Source organism: Zootoca vivipara, chromosome 2, assembly GCF_965207765.1.
Source record: "Zootoca vivipara chromosome 2, rZooViv2.hap1.1, whole genome shotgun sequence".
Lineage (NCBI taxonomy): Eukaryota > Metazoa > Chordata > Lepidosauria > Squamata > Lacertidae > Zootoca > Zootoca vivipara.
In genome coordinates, this window is record NC_142584.1 from 115683470 (window position 1) to 115708392 (window position 24923).

At 47.1% G+C, this 24923-nt stretch overlaps 1 protein-coding gene across 1 annotated transcript in view; it reads right to left on the reverse strand.

Annotated features, from left to right (window-relative positions):
- Positions 1-3973: 3973 nt before the first annotated feature.
- The window catches only part of LOC118081413 (uncharacterized), a 35503-nt gene continuing 14553 nt past the window's right edge, over positions 3974-24923 (reverse strand). Inside the window, exon 3 of the mRNA XM_060269859.2 lies at positions 3974-5828. Coding sequence (XP_060125842.2) covers positions 4453-5828 — 1376 coding nt within the window. The 3' untranslated portion in view covers positions 3974-4452. The remainder of the gene's footprint in view (positions 5829-24923) is intronic.

A 24923-nucleotide genomic window follows, 5' to 3' on the forward strand; every position in this document is an offset into this window, starting at 1 on the left:
AAGTTCCGGAGTTGGGGGGACTGGCCTGCCCCCCTTCCTTTCCCCTTCCTGTCCCACCTGGAACGATGACTCTCTTTCCCTGCCAGAGCCTTGGAACCCACTTCCTGTTTCCCCACTTGAGCTGGAGCTTTCCTTCTTTTCAGCCTCGCTCGGGTCTGGGCTGGAACTCAGGAGGGGAGGGGCTTCGCGATATCCCTTGCCCCTCACAACAGGAATCTCAGTTAAAGCATCCCTGACAGATGGCCATCCAACCTCTGCTTAAAAACCTCCAAGGAAGGGGAGACCGTTCCACTGTCAAACACAGATTCTTATAAGAAATCACATTGTGATGGAACTGTATCTGAGCCAGGTGGCGCTAATAGTGAGGAAAGGATCTGTAACACCCAAGTCCTTTTGGGAAAGCCTGCAGAGTTAAGGCAAGCAGATAGGAAGGAAAAAAATACTTTCCTCTCTCACTGCATTTAACCCTCAGAGGACCCAAATCTCTTCTGCCTGGGGAATCCCAAAACTGAATTTATATGCTTTTCCCTGAGATTAAGCACCCGTTGGGAACAGTGGGACTGACTCCTGAGAAAACCTACTTGGTAGGGGGGGGTTGTAAATGCCTTTTTAGGAATTGCACACTTGTTTTGCTATTACATCTTTTGTAGGCATTTATTATTTTGTTCCGTAAAATATCCACAGTTCAGGAAAAATAAAACAATGAAATTGTCAGTAAAAAAAAGTTAAAACGACTATTTAATTATTTAAAAAATATTAAAATAAATGATAAAACCCGGATTAGACCATGTGTCAACATTTGACACATCTCGAAAGGCTTGCATGAACAAAACTGTCTTTAGCGGGTGCTGACGAGTACAGTGAAAACAACTGCCTCGTATCAATAGGCAGGGAGTTCCAAAGTTGGTGGCAAATATTCTTCAATAGTTTTGAGTGCCCTTTTGGGCAAATCGGGAACATCGCAAAACATGCACTTCCTGGCTTAGATCCTGGCTTTCCAGGGGCTTTCAGCTGCAAACTGGGCCTCAAGGATTTCCTTGCCTGCTTCCCCTCTTCCCCATGTGCCTAGTGGGAAAATGGGCAACCTTTGGCACAAGAAGTGGCAGAGCACCAGACAGACATATTAGGGTCTGGGCAGGCTCTCCGCAAGTGACGAGGAATGGCTTGTGCAAACCTTATAGTGAGTGACACACATATGGGGGTGAGTGGGCAGCTTCTAACAAGGCAGCAAAGACGGCGGCATGAGCCTGAACAACATCAGATCCCTTGGCTGCAAGGAAGCAGACACACAGAAGCTCAGCAAGGCAGGGGGAGCGATGCCATGGGAGTAAGAGGGCCGTTTGCTCCCTGAACTCCTCTCGGATCAGAGCTATGAAAGAGAATAATAATAATAATAATAATAATAATAATAATAATAATAATAATAATAATAACAACAACTTTATTGTCAATCCACAACCTGTGTACAACGAAATTAACCGAGCCTCCCTCCCCTGCGATTTCCGACGCTGTGGAAGAAAGTCTGCACACCACGCTGTGCTGGTTTAGTGCAGTGCACGGGGGCTCACTACTGAGCCGGGAGCTCGGTTTGGGGGCGGTGGCTCGTGGGCCAGTTAAATGGGCCCCGTGGGCCACTTGGGCCTTAGGTTCCCTACCCCTGTTCTAGGGCAATTGTTTTCCTAACACAGGCATTTTTTACATTTCTGTGCAAATATATCTTAAAAACTGCATTTGAAAAAGAATTCAGTGTTTAGCATTGCCTGATGGATGAGGTTGTATTTCCTTTTGGGGTCTGGGGTTCAGCAGCTCACTGCCGAGGTATTCCCAGGAAGGGCTTGTCCCTTGTCATGAGAAGTGCAAGCATTTTAGTGAACGACAGACATATTGGGGGGTGGGGGACAGTTTCTAACAAAGCAGCCATGATGGGGGCATGAGCAACAGGCATCCATTGGAGAAGATGTGTTAAGTTTGCTTGACTATTACCTGCGCTATCAGGTATTTGATCAGCAGAGTTCAGTTCCAAAATATCGCCTATCACTAGACTATGCAACAGGGAAACTCTCTCACTAACACACAGGAATTTTTAAATTTTTTGACTATTTAAAAATTGTATTTTAAACATACAGTGTTGCCTCAGGTAAATTTGCCTTTGATTTACGAAACCTTTGGTTTGCAAACCACGGCAACCCGGAAGTACCGGAATGGGTTACTCCCAGATCTCGCCACTTGCGCATGCGCAGAAGCAGCAGATCACCGTTCGCGCATGTGCAGAAGCACAAAACTATGCCCACAAGTGTTCAGGATGAGGTTGCATCTTCTTTCCAGAATTTGAGGGGGGGAGAATACTAGGGGAGGGGAGAACACACAGCACAGATACATCCCATCAGGAACCAGCCACTGCCTGGATATTTCGGAGACATAAAATTGAAAGCTCTCCTAGGCAGGTGAAGGTGAAGAAACACAAATCCTGAAACCTTTTAACTTATTAGCACTCTAAACACAGGCTGGAAAATCAATGCATCTCCTATACTATTCTCATTTCTCTCTTGACTGCGTAACGAGGTTTAGTATACAGTATATGTTTTTCAACAGTATTTGTTCATTAGAGGTGTGATCTGAGGGGCTGTACTCTCATTGCAAAGATCTACTTTCCATATGTCGACAGAATACCAGCGAATGCATTTGTTTCTATGAAAAATATCAGATCAATTCACACCAGATTAACAAATCTTTGGGAAGGGAGAAATATTCAAGCAACAGTATACGCATGTGAAGAATACATGGGAAATAATGCATGGGAAAGAAAATAGAATTTTGTTTCCAAAGTGGGGCCTCAGAACTGGACAAAATGGTAATTCAATCTAACACAAAGACGATAACTAAGATCTATGAATTCCTATTAGAATGGAATACCAAGGACGAATCAGTAAAATCTGTGATGATTCGCTGGGCCATTGACATCGGCCATAATATTGAACTTGAAAAATGGTACAAACTTTGGAATTCGGGAATTAAATTTACAGCGAGCGTCACACTGAAAGAGAATTTAAGATGATGTATAGGTGGTACCTCACCCCAACCAGGTTAGCAAAGATGTATAGGACAGGAGACAAGAGGTGTTGGAAATGCGGCGAAAAAGATGGGGATTTCATCCACATGTGGTGGAAATGGGCTAAGTTAAAAACTTTTTGGGAATGTACTTACAACGAGTTGAAAAGAATATTAAGATACACTTTTAAAAAAACACCAGAGGCCTTCCTATTGGGGATGGTCGGGGAGGACATAGAGAAAAACGACCGTAAATTCTTTCTCTACGCAACAACTGGGGCCAGGATTCTCCTGGCAAGGCTGTGGAAACAAAAGCAACTTCCATCATTAGAGGAATGGCAACAGAAAATGATAGAATACTTGGAAATAGCTAAACTAACAGCAAGGATCAGATACCAGAGCAATGAAACCCTTCTGAAAGAATGGAGTAAATTTATGAAATATATAGATAAAATCTGTGATTAAATCAATTGCAAGTAAAATAGACAAAAACCGCACCACGAACCGTTAAGGGTCGGTTTGAGGAATAAGAAAAATCAAGATGTATGACTAAAGCAATGTCAAGTGTCGTAAGGTCTCTAAGGAAATATTTGTTAAAATATTGTAAATATTTCACCTAGGCATATGCATAAAATAATAAATAAAAATTTTATACGGATAAGGAATGATACGCCAAAAAGAGGAAGACTGTGAGAAAAGAAGAAGGGAAGTCGCAGAATCACAATATTAGAAAACACGATTGAAATTGATTTATATATATTTCCTTTTTGCTTTTTCCTTCTTTTATTTTCTCCCCCCCCCCTTTATCTCTTGATAGGTTTACTTCAAGATTCGTGATTTATTTTGTCTACCATTTTTTAGGCTGTGAAATATAATTGATATTATTTACACTACAAGAAAACAACTGGAAATGTTAACAAACGAATTGATCTGTAACAGTCTTTATTTGGTAAATTTAATAAAGATTATGTTTTTTTAAAAAAAGAATTTTGTTGTTGTTTAGTCTTATGTGACTCTTAGTGACCCCATGGACCAGAGCACGCAAGGCACTCCTGTCTTCCACTGCCTCCCTCAGTTTGGTGAAACTCATGTTAGTAGCTTGGAGAACACTGTCCAACCATCTCGCCTCTGTCGTCCCCTTCTCCTTTTGCCTCAATCTTATAGCTATGTAAATCTAACTCTGATCGGGAGAACAATCTGTAACACAGCCAGTAAAAGGAATAAAAATTCTAATGGAAGCAAATTCTAATGCTGAGCACGATCATTGGCTTACTCTCTGTAGGGTTATTTGAAATTATTAAAGATTTTCCTACACTCCAACTTTTCTGTTTTCCCTGTAAGAGTTCTTTTCAGATTAGTAAGGGAGCCCTTCTCACAGAAGTTCTTTCCATAGGCCAAACTTTTCTAAGATTTCCTCCCTGTATGAGTTCTTTGGTGTTTAGTAAGGCTACTACTGCAACTGAAGCTTTTTCCACACTCGGAACATGTATACGGTTTTTCTCCTGTATGAGTCCTTTGATGTAACGTAAGGGAGCTGCTGCAACTGAAGTTCTTGCCACACTCTGAACATGTATACGGTTTCTCTCCTGTATGATTTCTTCGGTGTCTAATAAGGCTACTACTGCAACTGAAGCTCTTTCCACACTCCAAACATGTATACGGTTTCTCCCCTGTATGAGTTCTTTGATGTAACGTAAGGGAGCTGCTGCAACTGAAGCTCTTTCCACACTCCAAACATTTATAAGGTTTCTCTCCTGTGTGCACTCTTTGATGCGAGGTAAGGTCCCAACTGTGGCTGAAGCTCTTTCCACACTCCAAACATGTATGTCGTTTCTCCCCTATATGAATTATTTGATGCCGGGAAACGGAGGTGATGTGACTGAAGCTCTTGCCACATTCCCAGCATTTATAAGGTTTGCTGTCTCGATGAGTTTGTTGATGGTTAGTAAGGCCACTACTCTGACTGAAGCTCTTTCCACACTCTGAACATGTATACGGTTTCTCCCCTGTATGACATCTTTTATGTGATATAAGACCACTATTCTTACTGAAGCTCTTTCCACATGCTGAACATCTATACGGTTTCTCCCCTGTATGAGATCTTTTATGCGATGTAAGGCCACTATTCTTACTGAAGCTCCTTCCACACTCTGAACATGTATACGGTTTCTCCCCTGTATGAGTTCTTCGGTGGTTAGTAAGGTAACCACTGTGACTGAAGCTCTTTCCACACTCTGTACATTTATACGGTTTCTCTCCTGTATGAGTTCGTAGATGCAACATAAGGGAACTACTGGCACTGAAGCTCTTTTGACATTCAAAACATTTGTAACGTTTCTCTCCTGTATGAATTGTTTGATGCGAGGTAAGGCCACCACTTTGACGGAAGCTCCTTCCACACTCTGAACATGTATACGGTTTCTCCCCTGTATGAGTTCTTTGGTGGTTAGTAAGGAGAACACTCCGACTGAAGCTCCTTCCACACTCTGAACATATATACGGTCTCTCCTCTGTATGAGTTCTTCGATGCGCTATAAAGCTGCTACTGCGACTGAAGCTCTTTCCACACTCTGAACATGTATACGGTTTCTCCCCTGTATGAGTTCTTTGATGCGACATAAGGCTGTTACTGTGACTGAAGCTCTTTCCACACTCTGAACATGTATACGGTTTCTCTCCTGTATGAGTTCTTCGGTGTCTCCTAAAGGAACTCCTGTCACTGAAGCTCTTTCCACACTCGGAGCATGTATACGGTTTCTCCCCTGTGTGCACTCTTTGATGTGAGTTCAGAGTTGAGCGACTACCCAATCTCTTTCCACACACAGTGCATTCATGCTTTTTCTCCTCTCTGCGAAATTGATTTTCACCATCCTCCGACTTCTGCTTTCGTCTCCCCTCTCGCCTGCTGCCTCCATCTTGTGCCCCCAACTTCCGCTCCTCCTCCTCCTCTTTGGATCCTTTTGGTGACACTTCTGATTGTTCCCCTTCTGCCAGCATCCCTTCAACATCTCCTGATGGAATAAAAAGGCAAACTGATGAAATGCTAAAGGAGCTTCTTCACCCCAATCATTCAGTCGGGACACAGAGATCCAGGTCCCAGGGCCTTCTGCCGGTTCTCTCACTGCACAAAGTGAAGTTACAGGGAACAAGGCAGAGGGCCTTCTTGGTAGTGGTGCCCACCCTGTGGAACGCACTCCCGTCAGGTGTCAAATAAACAACTATACAACTTTAAGAAGACATCTGAAGGCAACCATATATACGGACGTTTTGAATGTTTTATGTTTTATTGTGCTTTTATATTTGTTAGAAGCCAGCTAGAGTGGCTAGGACAACCCAGTCAGATGTATGGGGTACAAATATTGAAAGCATTAATGTTAGTATTATTATTTATTGAGTTTATAATACCGCCCTATACCCAGAGGTCTCAGCGTGGTTCTCAGAAAAGATCACAGAATAAAAACAACAACCCAATAACACCCTACCCAAAAAAAGAGCCACATTTGAAAAAGGGTAAAGGATCTCAAACATATCAAGCAAAATCCTGGTTAAAAATGAACATTTTTACATGGCATCTAAAGATGTATAATGAAGTTGCCAGCTGAACGTTCCTGGGGAGACCATTCCACAGACAGGGAGCAACTGCAGAGAAGGCCCTGTTCTTGTGTTGCCACCCTCTGGACCACTTGAGGACGCCCACGAAGGCGGGCATCAGAAGATGATCTCAGGGTCCAGGTAGGTTCATACGGAAAGAAGCAGTCCTTGAAGTATTGTGGTCCTGAGCCATTTAAGGCTTTATAGGTCAAAATCTGCACTTTGAATTGGGCCCGGTAACTAACTGTTAGCCATTGCAGTCAGACAAGGATGGGTGTAAAATGCTCAAACTGCCCAGTGAGCAACCTGGCCGCTGAATTCTGCACTAGCTGAAGTTTCCAAATTGTTTTCAGAGCCAGACCTACATGTAATGCATATCTATATCTAACCTTGAAGTTCCCAGAGCATAGACAACAGTAGATAGGTTATCCCTGTCCAGATAGGGGCATAGCTGGGCCACCAGCCAAAGCTGATGGAAGGCACTCAAGGCCATCTGAGCCTCAAGTGACAGCAAAGGATCCAGGAGTATCCCCAAGTTACGAAACTGCTCCTTCAGAGGAAGTGTAACCCCATCTGCTCTAGGGAACCACCCACTAACTGAGCCTTATCTGGTTTGAGCTTCAATTTCCTGGCTCTCATCCAGTCCATTCCCAAGGCAAGACGCTGGTCCAGCACTTCCACTGCCTCACCTACAGAGAAATAGAGCTGAGTGTCATCAGCATACTGCTGACAACGTACTCCAAACCTCTGGATAACCCCTCCAAGCGATTTCATGTAGATGTTAAACAACATGGGGGATAGGATTGGGCCCTCCGGAACCCCATTGAAGCTTCCATGGGGCTGAAACACATTCCTCAAGTAACACCCTCTGAGAACGACCACCCAAGTAGGACAAGTATTGGGAAAAACTGGGTACTGAAAGGTGCTAAAAATAAAACTCACACCCCAGTTTTCCAATGGCCCATAGAAATATGTTCCGGCAAAGTTAAAATACGCAACAGAAACTGACTTGGCTGAAGCAGGTCACCAGGAGTCAAAAAGGCTTTTCCAACCTAGTCTTTAATTCGTGTAACCCCTCACTAGCTGTTTAGAGAAAACAAATGGTTGGCTTCGCTCTAACAGAAAGAAAAATGAATCAAACAGACTCAAAACTCTCTGTTAGCATAAAACCTTTTTGCCTACAGACTTTAATTTAATCACGCTTTATCAGTACACACCCACATTCCAACCCAACCACAGAATTTTCAACAGAGCCTTATATCACAGAGTAACGCCACACTTTGGAGCAATTAATCAGGAAACACCAGCACCTGATTCTTAAACTTCTGTTTCTTAAACTGACAGTACTGACATCAGACCGGCTTAGGGGCAACTTGATTATTCAAAACCCAACAACTGGAACCACCGCAAAGCAGTGCCACCCACCTCCAGTTCAGACAGTCGCCCCAGAAGGATACCATGGTTGGTGGTATTGAAAGCCCCTGAGAGGTCAAGAAGAATGAACAGGGGCACGTTTCCCTTGTCTGTCTCTTGACAGAGGTCATCATACAGGCGACCAAAGCAATTTCTGTGCCAAAACCTGGCATAAACCCTGATTGAAATGGATCCAGAAATTCAGTTTCTTCCAAAAGCACTTGGATCTGGTTTGTGACCACCCGCTCCAGAACCTTGCCCAGGAAAGGGAGATTAGCAACTGGCTGGTAGTTAGTTAGGCTTTCTGAATTCAGGGAAGGTTTCTTAAGGAGTGGTTTTACCACTGCCTCCTTCAAACATGCAGGGACCACCCCCTCTTGTAAAGAGGCACTGATAATCTCCCTGGTCCTGCCAGCTGTTCCCTCCCTGCTGGTTTTTATCAGCCAAGAGGGGCAAGGGTCTAGAGGGCAAATGGTCGCCTTGACTGATCCAAGCACCTTGTCCATATCCTCGAGCCTTACCAACTGGAAAAAAACCTCATCAAACACAACAGGACTAGAATGTGCTCTGGACGCCCCATGAGATTCATCTGCTATAACAGCAGAGTCAAGGTCTTGGCCATCTGGCTGAGTTTCCCCAGCCACTCTGAGAGGCTCAAAATCAAGTGTTAAAAACAATACAGCATTTAAATATTAAAAACTTCCCTAAACAGGGCTGCCTTCAGATGTCTTTTAAAAATAGGATAGCTGCTTATTTCCTTGACGTCTGATGGGAGGGTGTTTCACAGGGAGGGCACCACTACTAAGAAAGCCCTCTGTCTGGTTCCCTGTGACCTCACTACTCGCAGCGAGGGACCTGCCAGAAGGCCCTCGGCGCTGGATCTCAGTTTCCGGGCTGAACGATAGGGGTGGAGACACTCCTTCAAGTAAACAGGACCAAGGCCGTTTAGGGCTTTAAAGGTCATCACGAACACTTTGAATTGTGCTTGGAAACGTACTGGGAGCCAATGCAGATCTCTCAGGACCGGTGTTATATGGTTCCAGCCGCCACTCCCAGTCACCAGCCTAGCTGCCGCATTCTAGATTAGTTGTAGTTTCAGGTCACCTTCAAATGTAGCCCCACGTAGAGTACATTGCAGTAGTCCAAGCGGGAGATAACTAGAGCATGCACCACTGGCGAGACAGTCTGCAGGCAGGTAGGGTCTCAGCCTGCATACCAGATGGAACTGGTAGACAGTTGCCCTGGACACAGAATTGACCTGTGCCTCCATGGACAGTGGGAGTTTATAATGACTTCCAGGCTGTGCACCTGGTTCTTCAAGGGCACAGGGAGTCACCACAACCACCCACCCCGTCCCCCAAAATCAGTACTTCTGTCTTGTCAGGATTCAACCTCAATCCCTTAGCCACCATCAGCTGACCTGCACTGACAGAAAGTCTCAGGTGCCAAGGAAGAATCAGTGGCACACTTTCAGGTTCCTGATAAGTATCCTTTGCAGTCACATCCTCACCTGTCCCACCCCTGAGGCCACATATGTAGGGCAGCAGGATACGGTTTGAGGGAAATGGCTTCATGGGCTCGAGAGGGACTGCTGCCATGACCCACGATTCTCTCACTGCTGACCTGGCAGCTTCAAACCGGAAAAATCTCTCTCCATACTGAGATGAAGCCCATTCAGTCCCTCATCTGGCAATTGCTGCAGCTACCAGTGAGTGTCAAAAAAATTCAGGACCCAGCACAACATTATACTGTGGAAGTTGCTGTGAAAGAATTTTCTTCACACCACCATTCATGGGTGTAGCCCCCCAGATCAAGTAAAACATTAGAAATTCTTAACTAACTGACCAATCACGCCAGTTCTGCCGCCTAACAAAAATCCTGCACCCATGCCACCCCTGAAAAACATTCATTTTCTACCTTTTAGCTCTTGCCCTGTACCTTCCTCGTTTTCTTGCCAGTGGAGCTTCCTCACCTCCAACATCCCTCCATGTCCCCCTCTCCATTCCCTGCAACTCACCAGATCTCTCTGAGGGTCCTGGGAGGGAACATTTGAAGGTGGTAGGAGACAGCCTGACCAGGTCAACCGTCCATCTTCCCCCTTCCATCCTTGCTAGGTTTGCAGGACCAGCCTCTTTCAACGTCCCCCGAAGAGGTCAGAAGCTGCAGGTTCTTGGAAGGAAGGAAAAGGAGCTTCAGAGGCCCTGCAGGTATTTTTCGGTCGAATATATTTTGTTGGTGTATGATAAGCCTGGTCTGGGTGTGGACCTCTCACTTGCAGTTTTCTGGGTAAAAGAAGAGTGCCCCCCTCCTGAACCCCACCATGAGAAAAAAAGTGGATCTGAAAGAGGAGTTTCCTCCCACCACCATTAGAAACATCCCTTTATTTTCTCTCTGCCAGCCAGGAGCTGTGACCTGGCTGCCTCCCTCCGTTCCTTCTCCTCCTCCCCCAGCCCCACATTAGGTTAAGGGGCTGTAGAGCAACTCCTCAGCAGGCAGAAAGCCCCCGATCCAAGCCCCAGTAGACACTCCCATTGGCCTAATCCTGCCCTCTCTACCCAGCATCGACCCCTTTCTCTTCAAAATATCCATGCCTCCCTCCCTCCTCCTCTTCCCCGAGCCATCCTGCCTTCTTTCCTTTGGGGGGTTTCCTACTCCACCCAACTGCCCCTCACCCCCACCCCCACCCCGCCTTGCCTTCTTGCCTTGCTCTCCTGCAGCCCTGGGCCCTTTGCTCTTTTTGGGCTCAACTGTGGGGTGCAACCCCATGCATGCTCCTCTCCCGGAGGGCTTCTCTCCTGCAAAGCAGCTGCTCTGACACGGGAGACCCCCCCAACCCCCCCCTTTTCCTACCTTGCAAAATGCAGTCTTCCGCTCTGCCGAATCTCCTCCCTCGCACGTGTGACAAAGGGAGGAGGAAGTGACACACTCTCTCTCCCCCCCCCCCCGGAAATCCTCTGTCGTAATATCAGCGCAGCATTTAACCCTTCGAGAGCCAGAATCGCTCCCACCCACTCCACCCCCTACCCACCCAAACTGTAAGGTGCTGGGGACATTGCGGGTTCTGCTTCAGGGGACCCCATTAAATAGGGTTGCTACCTTTGTTCTGGCCAAATACAGGTTGGGGGTGTTTCCTTCCCCCCCCCCTTTGTTGCTGAATCGACTTCGAAGCAATCCATTACAATCTATTGCAGCCTAACAGGATGCCCCCTCTGAAATTTCTCTCTCTCTCTCTCGCTTTGTATTATCATTCCAACAATTTCCTCCATTGCCTCTCCAACGATTTCGTTTTCCAGAAGGTGGATCGTCTATGTAGGGCCTGATCCTCACCAATTTTTCTTTTTAAAAAGCATTATTAAATGATGCACCATTAGCACTGAACTCCTGATAAATTATTCAGAATTTATATAAAAAACATATTCCAAATGCATGTTGGAAATGAAAGGAACATGAAGGGATATATTATCACGTTTGGTGAACATGTTGTTATAAAATCATATGGGGGAGGGGGTTGCAGGACACCATTATTAATGAACAGAGAGGGGTGACAGAATTTGACATCCTGTTCAATGCCATCTTCCCTGTCTCCTCACCCCTCCCGCTAGGACAGGACCCTGCCTGAAGGAAGGCTTAAGGATCTGCATATGCACAACAGTTAGCAAAAACTCACACGTTACCCCTCTCCACCTCCCCTCCGCCCAGAACAAAACTGTTGTGACGTGGGGTTTGTGATTTCAGCTCTCTTGACAAAACATGCTGGAGACAGTTCTCTAGTAACAGCTCTTTATTAAAGTGAACAAGACTGACTGTGAGGGCAGGAAGGCTACATTTATAGGGACAGGGGACTGGCTAGGAAGGGATACATTTTGGAGGGAACAATATCAGGCAATCACAGTGCTGCCTTTTGGAGGGAACCAATAAGACAGAGGATCCAAATACAGCAGCTTAAATGAACCAATAGTAGCTGTACCCTCTGGAACCAACAGGCAGTTACTATATCCTAATGCAAATACAGGCATCTCTTGGCATGCCTTGCATGTTCGTACCCATTGTTCTATGTTCTGGTCCATTCCAGGCCACCACACATAACATCGGGCTAGCGACTTCATCCTGACCATTCCTGGGTGTCCCATGTGAAGCGTCTCAAGAACCCTGTTTCTCAGTGGTGCTGGGATGATCACCCTATCTCCCCATAGGAGACAACCCTTATGCATGGACAATTCGTGCTGCCTTGTCGCATAAGGCCTGAATTTTTCTTCATGCGGACCACCTGGCCACCCCCTCCCCACCCAAGTGAGCACACGGGAGAGAACAGCATCTTTCCTCGTTTTCTCAGCTATATCAGTAGCTGTTACAGGAGCCCCCGGAAGTGTTTCTAGCATCATAATGTGCTCCGCCGGAGCAGGATCCTCATTGCTCCCGCCAGGAAGGGGCAATCGACTCAGCGCATCAGCGTGGCACAACTGTTTCCCCGGCACATGGGTCAAGGTGTACTGGAACCCATTCAGGAATATTGACCAACGCAACATTCTGGGGGAGAGAATTTGTGGTGTTTGTTTGTTTGGGTTGAACAACCCTAACAGTGGTTTGTGGTCCATTTCAATGGAGAAATGGCGACCGTACAAATAATCATAGAACTTTTTGATTCCTGACACAATTGCTAGTGCCTCTTTATCAATTTGAGCATAGTTGCGCTCCGTGGGTGACAACGTACGGGAATAGAAAGAGATGGGCTTTTCTGACCCATCCGGTTCCCTATGACTCAGCACAGCCCCCAGGCCGTATTGAGAGGCATCACATGCCAGGACCAGCGGCTTCGACTCATCATAATGAGCAAGAACGCTCCTGCTACTCAGCATTTCTCGCAAGGAGTCAAAAGCCTTCTGCTGCTCCCGCCCCCATCGCCACACAGTCTTTTTCTGCAAAAGTCTATGTAATGGTTCAGCTACCGAAGCTTTCTGGGGTAAGAATGAATGATAAAAGTTAATAAGTCCCAGGAATGACTGCAACTCCGTCTTGTTCTGTGGTCGTGGTGCCTCGATGATGGCCTTAATCTTAGCATCTGTGGGGTGGATGCCTGATGCATCAATTTTAAACCCCAAGAAATCCACAGTTGGCACCCCAAAACTGCATTTTTCTTTTTTCAGTTGCAACCCCACCTCCTTGAACTTGAGCAACACTGCACGGACACGCGCAACCAGTTCCTGTGGGTCTTTTCCAGCAATCAAAACGTCATCAAAAAATGGCAAGACCCCCGGCAGACCCCTTAACAGGCGTTCCATGAGCCCTTGAAAAATCCCTGGGGCCACACAAACTCCGAACTGTAATCTGTTAACTCTGAACGCCCCTTTATGTGTGACAATAGTCTGTGCTTCCGCTGATTGTGGGGTTACTGGCAGCTGTTGGTAAGCTTGTGCCAGGTCAATTTTGGCGAACACCTTGCCCCCAGCCAGTTTAGCCAACAGATGTGATACGACTGGAATGGGGTATGAGTTTCCCCTGAGTGCCTTATTGATAGTACATTTGTAATCTGCACATATCCTGACTTCCCCATTTGCTTTAAGGGGCGTGACGATTGGAGTCTCCCACTTAGCAGAGTCCACGGGTGAGAGAACTCCCTGCTTGACCAATTTATCCAGCTCTGCCTCGATCTTGGGTTGCAGTGCAAATGGCACTCGCTTTGGTTTGAGTCGGATTGGGGCCACCCCGGGGTCCAACTCAAAGTCAACTGGGGGCCCTTTATAACAACCCAGTTTTCCATTAAAGAGACCAGCAAAATCCTTGCATAATGCCTTGCTCATCTCAGGGCAGGTTTGGATTGAATTAAGCCCTGAGATACTCAGTCCCAGGGCGGGGAACCAGTCAGTGCCCAGGAGACTGGGGCGACTGCCCTTCGCAATCACCAGTTTGAGTACAGCCTGTTTGTCCCGGAACTGTACTCTCACGGCACACATTCCCATAACATGGATGCGGCCTGCTGAGTACGACTGCAAGGTTGCCGGGAAGGGCTCCAGAGGGGGCAACTTACCCCTGGGGAAGAATGTCTTCGCAGTCTGGTCCGACACGATGGTGAATGCAGATCCGGAGTCCACCTCTATGTCGCACTGCTGACCCTCAATCTTCACCTTGACGTGTGCCTTGCCTTGCGCTGGAAACTGCACGGCCCTCCCGTTGATCTCCGTTACGTAGTGGCAGTCCTTTAGAAAACGAGGTGCTGTGGGCGGTCTGCGATGCTCCAGTCTAGGTGCTCCTGTCGCTCCCGACGCCGCCGATCTACAGACCCTGGCGATGTGACCCGTCTTTCCGCACGTCCGGCACATAGCATCCCTGAAACGACAACTCTTCCGCTCATGGTTTCCGCCACAACCTGGGCAACTGCCTCGGCGATCTTTGTGCACTGTGCAGGCCTGACGCACCAACTCAACCCCACGGACTGGGCTCTGGCTCGGAGTAGCCTCTAGCTCGTCCATGGCATGCGCAACTTCTATCTGTGGCTTAGTGGCCTTGCGACTGGCATCAAGCTCCTCTCTTTCATAATTCTCCGTGGCGGTGGCCTCCTTCAAGGCTGAAGCAAGGGTAACCTCTTCTTTAGCCACGATGCGTCTTCTGGCTTTCTTGCTGCTCAGACCACCAATAAACCGATCCAGGAGAGTCTCTTCCAGATTTTGGAAGCCGCAGTGCTGAGCGAGCTTCCGGAGTTCAGCCAGAAATGCGGATACAGACTCCCCAGCATGCTGCTGCCTCTTATGGAACTCCATCCGCCGGGCCATCTTGGTCTCAGTAGGCGCCAAGTGGCTTGTTAGGCAGGCAAGAATATCTTTGAGAGATGTCTCACTCAGCTTCGCTGGAGCAAGTAATGCCTTGGCCAGCTTGAAGGTCTCGGGCCCACAGTAGCTCAGGAATGTGGCCCTTCTTTTGCTGGCATCGGTGATCCCTTGAGCCACTGCAAAGAACTCGAAGCGTTCGACGTAGTCTTCCCAGGTGTGGGGCTCTGATGGCTGGAAGGGCTCCAATACCCTTGGACTCTCCATTGTCCTAGCAGGCAGGGTCGTCTTCTCAGCTGGCCAGTGAGTCTTGTTCTCAGCTGCAATCCGGACTCTGAGGCAGGGTTGTGTTTAACCGCTCCTCAGCATTCCGGATCCCATCCTCGTCGCCAGTTGTTGTGACGTGGGGTTTGTGATTTCAGCTCTCTTGACAAAACATGCTGGAGACAGTTCTCTAGTAACAGCTCTTTATTAAAGTGAACAAGACTGACTGTGAGGGCAGGAAGGCTACATTTATAGGGACAGGGGACTGGCTAGGAAGGGATACATTTTGGAGGGAACAATATCAGGCAATCACAGTGCTGCCTTTTGGAGGGAACCAATAAGACAGAGGATCCAAATACAGCAGCTTAAATGAACCAATAGTAGCTGTACCCTCTGGAACCAAAAGGCAGTTACTTTATCCTAATGCAAATACAGACAATAATAATACAGATATAAAATCCTTTGACTCAATACACAACAAAAACAATGTTTCCAGAAGAAGGAGGGGGGAAAGCCACCCAAATCCAAAGTGACACTTTCTTACTCCAGTTAATAATGCAGCCTATTATATGCTCTCTTACCATGAACCCTGCCTTTTTATGTCCCCTTATATGCCTTCTTAGCTTATATGTCTGCTCATTTTATATGCCTTCTTATTATAAAATCCTTATGTGTATCCCTTAATGTAGCCACTAGACGTTCCTTCATTATGTGCCTTCCAACGTTTCTAGAAAAACCTATCCGCTGCCTCAGTATTACAATTACTGCTTTATATAAGCTATTATCCCTCTGTATTAGAATTACTGTTTTATATCTTAGAACTGTATATGTCAGGACTGCTACCTTTTAATTAGAAATCCCTATATTAGGTATGTTTTCCAGGTATATTTCTGTATGAACTCTGTATGACCCCAACCCAACTGAACCTTGCCCTGTTGTTGTTTAGTCGTTTAGTCATGTCCGACTCTTCGTGACCCCATGGACCATAGCACGCCAGGCACTCCTGTCTTCCACTGCCTCCCGCAGTTTGGTCAAACTCATGTTCGTAGCTTCGAGAACACTGTCCAACCATCTTGTCCTCTGTCGTCCCCTTCTCCTTGTGCCCTCCATCTTTCCCAACATCAGGGTCTTTTCCAAGGATTCTTCTCTTCTCATGAGGTGGCCAAAGTATTGGAGCCTCAGCTTCACGATCTGTCCTTCCAGGGAGCACTCAGGGCTGATTTCCTTAAGAATGGATAGGTTTGATCTTCTAGCAGTCCATGGGACTCTCAAGAGTCTCCTCCAGCACCATAATTCAAAAGCATCAATTATTCGGCGATCAGCCTTCTTTATGGTCCAGCTCTCACTTCCATACATCACTACTGGGAAAACCATAGCTTTAACTATACGGACCTTTGTCGGCAAAGTGATGTCTCTGCTTTTTAAGATGCTGTCTAGGTTTGTCATTGCTTTTCTCCCAAGAAGCAGGCGTCTTTTAATTTCGTGACTGCTGTCACCATCTGCAGTGATCAAGGAGCCCAAGAAAGTAAAATCTCTCACTGCCTCCATTTCTTCCCCTTCTATTTGCCAGGAGGTGATGGGACCAGTGGCCATGATCTTGGTTTTTTTGATGTTGAGCTTCAGACCATATTTTGCGCTCTCCTCTTTCACCCTCATTAAAAGGTTCTTTAATTCCTCCTCGCTTTCTGCCATCAAGGTTGTGTCATCTGCATATCTGAGGTTGTTGATATTTCTTCCGGCAATCTTAATTCCGGCTTGGGATTCATCTAGTCCAGCCTTTCGCATGATGAATTCTGCATATAAGTTAAATAAGCAGGGAGACAATATACAACCTTGTCGTACTCCTTTCCCAATTTTGAACCAATCAGTTGTTCCATATCCAGTTCTAACTGTAGCTTCTTGTCCCACATAGAGATTTCTCAGGAGACAGATGAGGTGATCAGGCACTCCCATTTCTTTAAGAACTTGCCATAGTTTGCTGTGGTCGACACAGTCAAAGGCTTTTGCATAGTCAATGAAGCAGAAGTAGACGTTTTTCTGGAACTCTCTAGCTTTCTCCATAATCCAGCGCATGTTTGCTATTTGGTCTCTGGTTCCTCTGCCCTTTCGAAATCCAGCTTGCACTTCTGGGAGTTCTCGATCCACATACTGCCTAAGCCTGCCTTGTAGAATTTTAAGCATAACCTTGCTAGCGTGTGAAATGAGCGCAATTGTGCGGTAGTTGCAGCATTCTTTGGCACTGCCCTTCTTTGGAATTGGGATGTAGACTGATCTTCTCCAATCCTCTGGCCATTGCTGAGTTTTCCAAACTTGCTGGCATATTGGGTGTAGCACCTTAACAGCATCATCTTTTAAAATTTTAAATAGTTCAGCTGGAATATCATCACTTCCACTGGCCTTGTTATTAGCAGTGCTTTCTAAGGCCCATTTGACTTCACTCTCCAAGATGTCTGGCTCAAGGTCAGCAACCACACTACCTGGGGTGTATGAGACCTCCATATCTTTCTGGTATAATTCCTCTGTGTATTCTTGCCACCTCTTCTTGATGTCTTCTGCTTCTGTTAGGTCCTTACCACTTTTGTCCTTGATTATGGTAATCTTTGTACGAAATGTTCCTTTCATATCTCCAATTTTCTTGAACAGATCTCTGGTTTTCCCCATTCTATTGTTTTCCTCTATTTCTTTGCATTGCTCATTTAAGAAGACCCTCTTGTCTCTCCTTGATGTTTTTTGGAAATCTGCATTCAGTTTCCTGTATCTTTCCCTATCTCCCTTGCATTTTGCTTGCCTCCTCTCCTCCGCTATTTGTAAGGCCTCGTTGGATAGCCATTTTGCTTTCTTGCATTTCCTTTTCCTTGGGATGGTTTTCGTTGCTGCCTCCTGTATAATGTTACGAGCCTCCATCCATAGTTCTTCAGGCACTCTGTCCACCAAATCTAAATCCTTAAACCTGTTCCTCACTTCCACTGTGTATTCATAAGGGATTTGATTCAGATTGTATCTTACTGGCCCAGTGGTTTTTCCTACTTTCTTCAGTTTAAGCTGGAATTTTGCTATAAGAAGCTGATGATCTGAGTTACAGTCAGCTCCAGGTCTTGTTTTTGCTGACTGTATAGAGCTTCTCCATCTTTGGCTGCAGAGAATATAATCAATCTGATTTCGATGCTGCCCATTTGGTGATATCCATGTGTAGAGTCGTCTCTTGTGTTGTTGGAAGAGAGTGTTTGTGATGACCAGCTTGTTCTCCTGACAGAACTCTATTAGCCTTTGCCCTGCTTCATTTTGAACTCCAAGGCCAAACTTGCCAGTTGTTCCTTTTATCTCTTGATTCCCTACTTTAGCATTCCAATCCCCTGTAATGAGAAGAACATCCTTCTTTGGTGTCATTTCTAGAAGTTGTTGTAGGTCTTCATAGAATTGGTCAATTTCACTTTCTTCAGCACCGGTAGTTGGTGCATAAACTTGGATTACTGTGATGTTAAAAGGTCTGCCTTGGATTCGTATCGAGATCATTCTGTCATTTTTGAGATTGCATCCCATTACAGCTCTTGCCACTCTTTTGTTGACTATGAGAGCCACTCCATTTCTGCTACAGGATTCTTGCCCACAGTAGTAGATATGATAGTCACCCGAACTGAATTCGCCCATTCCCTTCCATTTTAGTTCACTGATGCCCAGGATGTCGATATTTATTCTTGTCATCTCATTTTTGACCACATCCAGCTTACCTCCACTCATGGTTCTTACATTCCAGGTTCCTATGCAATATTTTTCTTTACAGCATCGGACTTTCCTTTCGCTTCCAGGCATATCCGCAACTGAGCGTCCTTTCGGCTTTGGCCCAGCCGCTTCATCAGCTCTGAATCTACTTGTACTTGTCCTCCGCTCTTCCTCAGTAGCATGTTGGACGCCTTCCGACCTGAGGGGCTCATCTTCCAGCGTCATAACTTTTATATGCCTGTTGTCTTTGTCTATGGTTTTCTTGGCAGGGATACTGGAGTGGCTTGCCAGTTCCTTCTCCAGGTGGATCACGTTTAGTCAAAACTCTCCACTATGACCTGTCCATCTTGGGTGGCCCTGCATGGCATAGCTCATAGCTTCTCTGAGTTATTCAAGCCCCTTCGCCACGACAAGGCATTGATCCATGAAGGGACTTCATGCAACGATTGACATCTCCCCATCTGAAAGAAAAAGTCATCTCCTCACCCAGCTAATCCAATCGCCACCCATCCTCCTTGTCCTTCCCCTCCCTCCCAGTCCAGGGATTTTCATGCAGGGACAGGAGGGTATAAAAAGGGACTTAACCATTTTCCGGGGTTCCTTCCTTCTTTCCAGAGGCAGGGACCCTACAGCTGTAGTTTTGCATTCTGCAATAAAGGGATCTGTTTGTTTTTCCTGACAGCATCATGTGGTCTCTGTCATTTTCCCGGCGGAGCTGAACTTAGTGCAAATTTTGGAGCTTCCGACCCGCGTCTGTCCTTCTTAAAAGGCAACGCATTTTGGGGTACATTTTTCATAACAATGTAAAAAAAGTCAAAAAATTTATTGGGCATGAAATCACATTAGATATATATCACAAAGGTAGAGGTTGAAGCCAGGGAGTCTGATGTTCACTTATGAAAACAGCCCCAGCACCTTTGATGCAGGAACATTTAAGATTCCATCTGCCGTATGGGTCATTTAGCAAATAGGATTTCACAAGACACAGAAAATGACTCGTGGAACCTAAAAGGGCTTGGGTGATTTCAAGGTAAGTTTCTAAACTACAAAGGGGAAATAGGAGGAGGGAAACCCTTCCCAGTGGAGTAGCCATATTCAGCCCAAACATCAGCAGGAAAATTGTCCACCCATCACAATACTCACAAAGAGCCCCCCCATCCATCAACAATAATTTATTTACATGTCTCCTATCTGACTGGGTTCCCCCAGCCACTCTAGGTGGCTTCCAATCCACACTTTCTTTTTTGGGGTGGAGGGGAGGACAAATTGAGGATATGTTCAGCCCAGTACTATTTTACCAGAACCAGAGGCGCCGGAACTCACCGTGGACGCCTCTCTCGTTCTCTTATAATGGCAATGGCACCTACCTGAGAAGGGCCGGAACGGAGTTCCCGTAAGTTCCAGATGAAAAAAGCCCTGTTTCAGCCACATTCGTTGGTCCTCTGGTATCCTGAGACAGCCCCATGGTTGTCAGGAAGGCCATGAAGTCCCACACAGGCCTATTTGAGGCAGCCTCAGCATGGATGCAACCCCAAACACCATCACGAGAGGGTTCTCCAACACCACCACATCACTCAGCTCAGTGAGGGAAGCTGAAGTGTAGCTTGGTGCCCTCATCCCAATCTCTGCTCTCTGGTCAAAACACCACAGACAATCCCTCAGACCAAGAGGCAGTGCGGAATGTCTTGGTAAGGCAGATGGAATACCTAGTTATATCCATATTATGGCTTCCTCGGCGAAGGAGATACTCTATTTCCCCCCTTGGCGCAGCCATCAAGGGGCTCCTTTAAAGCACCAGCCATCTGACTGGTGTTGAAATCATTTGACTGAATGGAGAAGTATTAAATGTTCAGAATAAACAGCAGTGGTCCCAATCCACCCCTGCAAAGCTGCTGACTTCAACACAGCTCCTCTTTCCATGTTGTCCTTCTGTGCAGACTGAGCTGCTTATCCTCTTGTCCGAGCTCTGGAGGGATCATCTATTTTCCTTGAGACCCCCAGTCCTTCCTTCAAGTAACCTCCTCCCCCTGTCCCCAAATATGCACAGGCACACAATGATTGCTTATTGTATAAATTCCTTTATTTCTTTAGCTATTAGTGTCGAATTTTAACACCCCCCCCCCTTTTAACGAAGTGTGCATGCACACGAAAGCTCATACCAAAATAAAAACTTAGTTGGTCTTTAAGGTGCTACTGAAGGAATTTTTTATTTTACACCCCTTTTAAGTAAATTTTCTTCACTCTGGGATGAACACCAAATCATTGGGGGCTGTGCAGGCTCTCTGTCAGTGGCAAGGAACGGCTTGTGCAAACCTTATAGTGAATGACACATCTGGGGGTGGATGGGCAGCGTCTAACAAGGCAGCAATGATGGCAGCATGAGCCTGAACAGCAGCAGATCCCTTGGCTGCAAGGAAGCAGACACACACAAGCTCAGCAAGGCAGGGGGAGCAAAGTCATCAGAGTAAGAGGGCCGCTTGCTCCCTGAACTCCTCTCTTATCAGAGCTATGAAAGATTCAATCCACAATTTAATCAGCAAAGTTCATGTCTGTATCCTCACCTTTCACTAGAGCAGGATTCCCACACTTGGGTCTCCGGTTCTTTCTGGACTACAACTCCCATCACCCCCAGCTAGCAGCAGTAAGGGATGATGGGAATTTTAGCCCAGAAATAGCATGACACCCAAGTTTGGGAAAGCCTGCACTTGAGTACCTGTGCAAATATATCTTTTAAAAAGGCATTTAAAACAGAATTCAGTTTTTAGCATTGCCTGTTGGATGAGGTTGGATTTCCTTTTGGGGTCTGGGGTTCAGCAGCTCTCTGCCCAGGAATTCCCAGGAAGGGCTTGTGCATTGCCATGGGAAGTGCAAGCATTTTAGTGAATGGCAGACATATTGGGGGGGGGGAGAGGACAGTTTCTAATAAGGAAGCAATGAAAGGGGCAAGAGCAACAGGCATCCATTGGAGATGTGTTGTGTTTGCTGGACTATTACCTGCGCTATCAAGTATTTGATCAGCAGAATTCAGTTCTGAAATATTGCCTTTCACTAGACTATGCAACAGGGAAACTCTCTCGCTAACACAGGAATTTTTAAAATTTTGACTGTCCTGTGCAAATCTGATGTATCTAAAAATTTTGTTTAAAACATACAGTGGTGCCTCAGGTTACTTTGCCTTTGGATTATGAAACCTTCGGCTTCTGGAGCACAGCAACCCGGAAGTACTGGAATGGGTTACGTCCAGGTTTCTCCGCTTCCGCATGTGCAGAAGTGGCTGATCACTGTTTGCGCATGTGCAGAAGTGCAAAACCATGCCCACGTGTGCGCAGTCGTGGTTTGGTTTGGTAAGTTTCATGTTATGGACCGGCAGGGCCGGTGCTAGGGTTTTTTGCGCCCTAGGTGAGATCACCTTCTGCCCCCCCCCCAAATTTCCCAGTTGTTTACCTTTTTTAGGAAAAATAAAAGCGGAATAAAAAATAAAATATGGGAGTGGGAACCTGGGGCTGCCTCCGCTGAACAGCTGAGAGGCGTGGAGGCGGCAGCCCCAGGCTCACACTCCCTGCGCGCCTCCGGAGCTTCGTGCTCCATTTAGAAATACCTGTGCATTATTCAAATGTGGATGCAGTATGGAGAATAATTGTGTCTGGGGGTTGTCTGTCCATTCTCAAGTGTGAAATTGCAAATGGAGCAAGGGCATATGCCTAAACTGCTACTACAGACAAGCCAAAGCTGTGTGCGTATTTGTTTAATGCTGTTTTGAGGGGTGATAGTGGCAGGTCTCCTGGTTGTGTGTGTAATCGCCTTGTTAACACCCTTCAACCACCTCGTCTCATCACTTGCAGTCCGTCTCATCACTTGCAGTCCGCTCATTTTTACATCAATCATAGACCTCTCCTCCTTGCAAAGATCGTAGAATCCCTCATGTGTGTGTTGCTTGGAAAGATAAGGGGAATCTAAAGCTTTCAACTCTGTTAAAGCCAAGCCCATTACTTTCAGTGGGTCTACTCAGAGCAGGCCTAACCATGGAGAAAACTCAGGGAGCAGGAACTCCTTGCGAAAGCAAGCCATTGGGTACCCTAAAAAGTGGCCGTGGCCCTAAGCAAGGAGAGGAACCGGTGCCCTCCCCACCCTTCGTCCCGTTACTTTGCCTTGAGAATGGAAGCGGGGCAGCAAAAATTCTAATTGCTAAGAACTGGAAACTACCAACATTACCAACGATTGACGACCGGCAGATGAAGATGATGGAGTTCATGGAACTGGCTGAGATGACCGGGAGAATCCGCAACCGGGGAGAGGAAGCAATTGAAGAAGATTGGAAAGATTTCAAGTCATATTTAAAAAAATATGCAAAAGTTATATACAGTGGCACCTCGACATACGAATGACTCGACATACAAATTTTTCGAGTTACGAAGGGAAAAAATGGGGGCGGGCTTACAAATTTATTCGACTTACGATCAATGTGTGCCAGCCTTGCTTGGGATCGGGCTCTCGCCGGTTCCCCTGCCACCGCTGCTGCGAAGCCGGCCTCCTGCCGGCTTCACGCGGGATCGGGCCCTCGCCGGCTCAGCTACCAATCTTCGTGTGACAGGCGGGGGTGGGGGGAGAGCGGAGAACGATCCTCCGCTTTCCCCCCACCCCGCCCGTCACACAGCACAGGGCCGAAGATCGGCGGGCGCTGTTTGCCGGGCTTGTCAAGCCCAGCAAGGAGCGCCCGCCGATCTTCGGTGACAGGCGGGGGTGGGGGGAGAGCGGAGAACGATCTCCGCTTTCCCCACCCCACCCCACCCGTCACACAGCACAGGGCCGAAGATCGGCGGGCGCTGTTTGCTGGGCTTCTCAAGCCCAGCAAGGAGCGCCCGCCGATCTTCGGTGACAGGCGGGGGTGGGGGGAGAGCGGAGAACGATCTCCGCTTCCCCCCCCCCGCCTGTCACACAGCACAGGTCTGAAGATCGGCGGGCGCTGTTTGCCGGGCTTGTCAAGCCCAGCAAGGAGCGCCCGCCGATCTTTGGCTCTGTCCCCCGATGCGCTACGGCTCGGGGAAGCAGGCAGGGAGACGGCAACAGCCCGCAGCTTCTCCGGCTGTTGCCGTCTCCCTGCCTGCTTCCCCGAGACGAAGCGCCTGGGGGAAGGAGCCGAATTGTGGCGCGGCGGGGCTTTTCACGGTTTGCCTTCCCCGAACCAAGGGGAAGGCAAACGGCGAAAAGTCCCCGCCACGCCGCAATTCAGGGCTCGCAGCGGTGGTGGTAGCGGAGCCGGCGAGGGCCCGATCTTGCGCTACCTCGCCGGCCTCCCGTCACTCGCGCTACCTCCCGCGGCCCCTCCAGCTGCCGATCCGGCCATAGGGCCGGATCGGGCCCATCGCCGCCGCAACCACTGGCCTCCCGCCGGCCTCCCCAGCTGTCGATCCGGCCATAGGGCCGGATTGGTCCCGTTGCCGCCGCAGCCACCAGCCTCCCCAGCTGTCGATCCGGCCATAGGGCCCATCGCTGCCTCCCGCTGGCCTTTAAAGTGCCTTTTTTTTAAGGCCCCGGAACGAATTAATCCATTCCCAATGCATTCCTATGGGAAATATCATTTTGACTTACGAATGTTTCTACTTACGAATGTGCATTCGGAACGGATTAAATTCGTAAGTAGAGGTTCCACTGTATTAAGAGCAGAAATAGGTGTTAAATAAGCTGTGGAAAATATGATAGGTTAACAGAAAAGACTAAAACAAGATTGTATAAAGTGATTAAAATGGGTTAGAATTTGCTAAAATATAAACGGGACAAAGAAACACAGAGGAAGGGATCCTGAGGGGGTCCTTATTTGCAATGTAAATTATCTAAGAATTGTTTTTAATTTTTTTTCTGTATTATCTGTATTTTTCTTCGTTGTCTCTTTTGTATTACTTTTTTTCAAATTTGGAAAATCCTAATAAAAATTATTTTTTTTTAAAAAAAAAAGAGAGAGAATGGAAGCGGGAGGGGGAGTCAACTCACTGGTGCCGGGCCTGCAGAGCAGCAGCAACAGCGCGGTGGTGCCCAGCGCGACGAGGTGCGCCAGAACCCCACAACCCCGCCGCAGCCAGCGCAGGGCATGCCGCTTCACGCTCGCTGGGGCGCCTGACATTGCAGAAC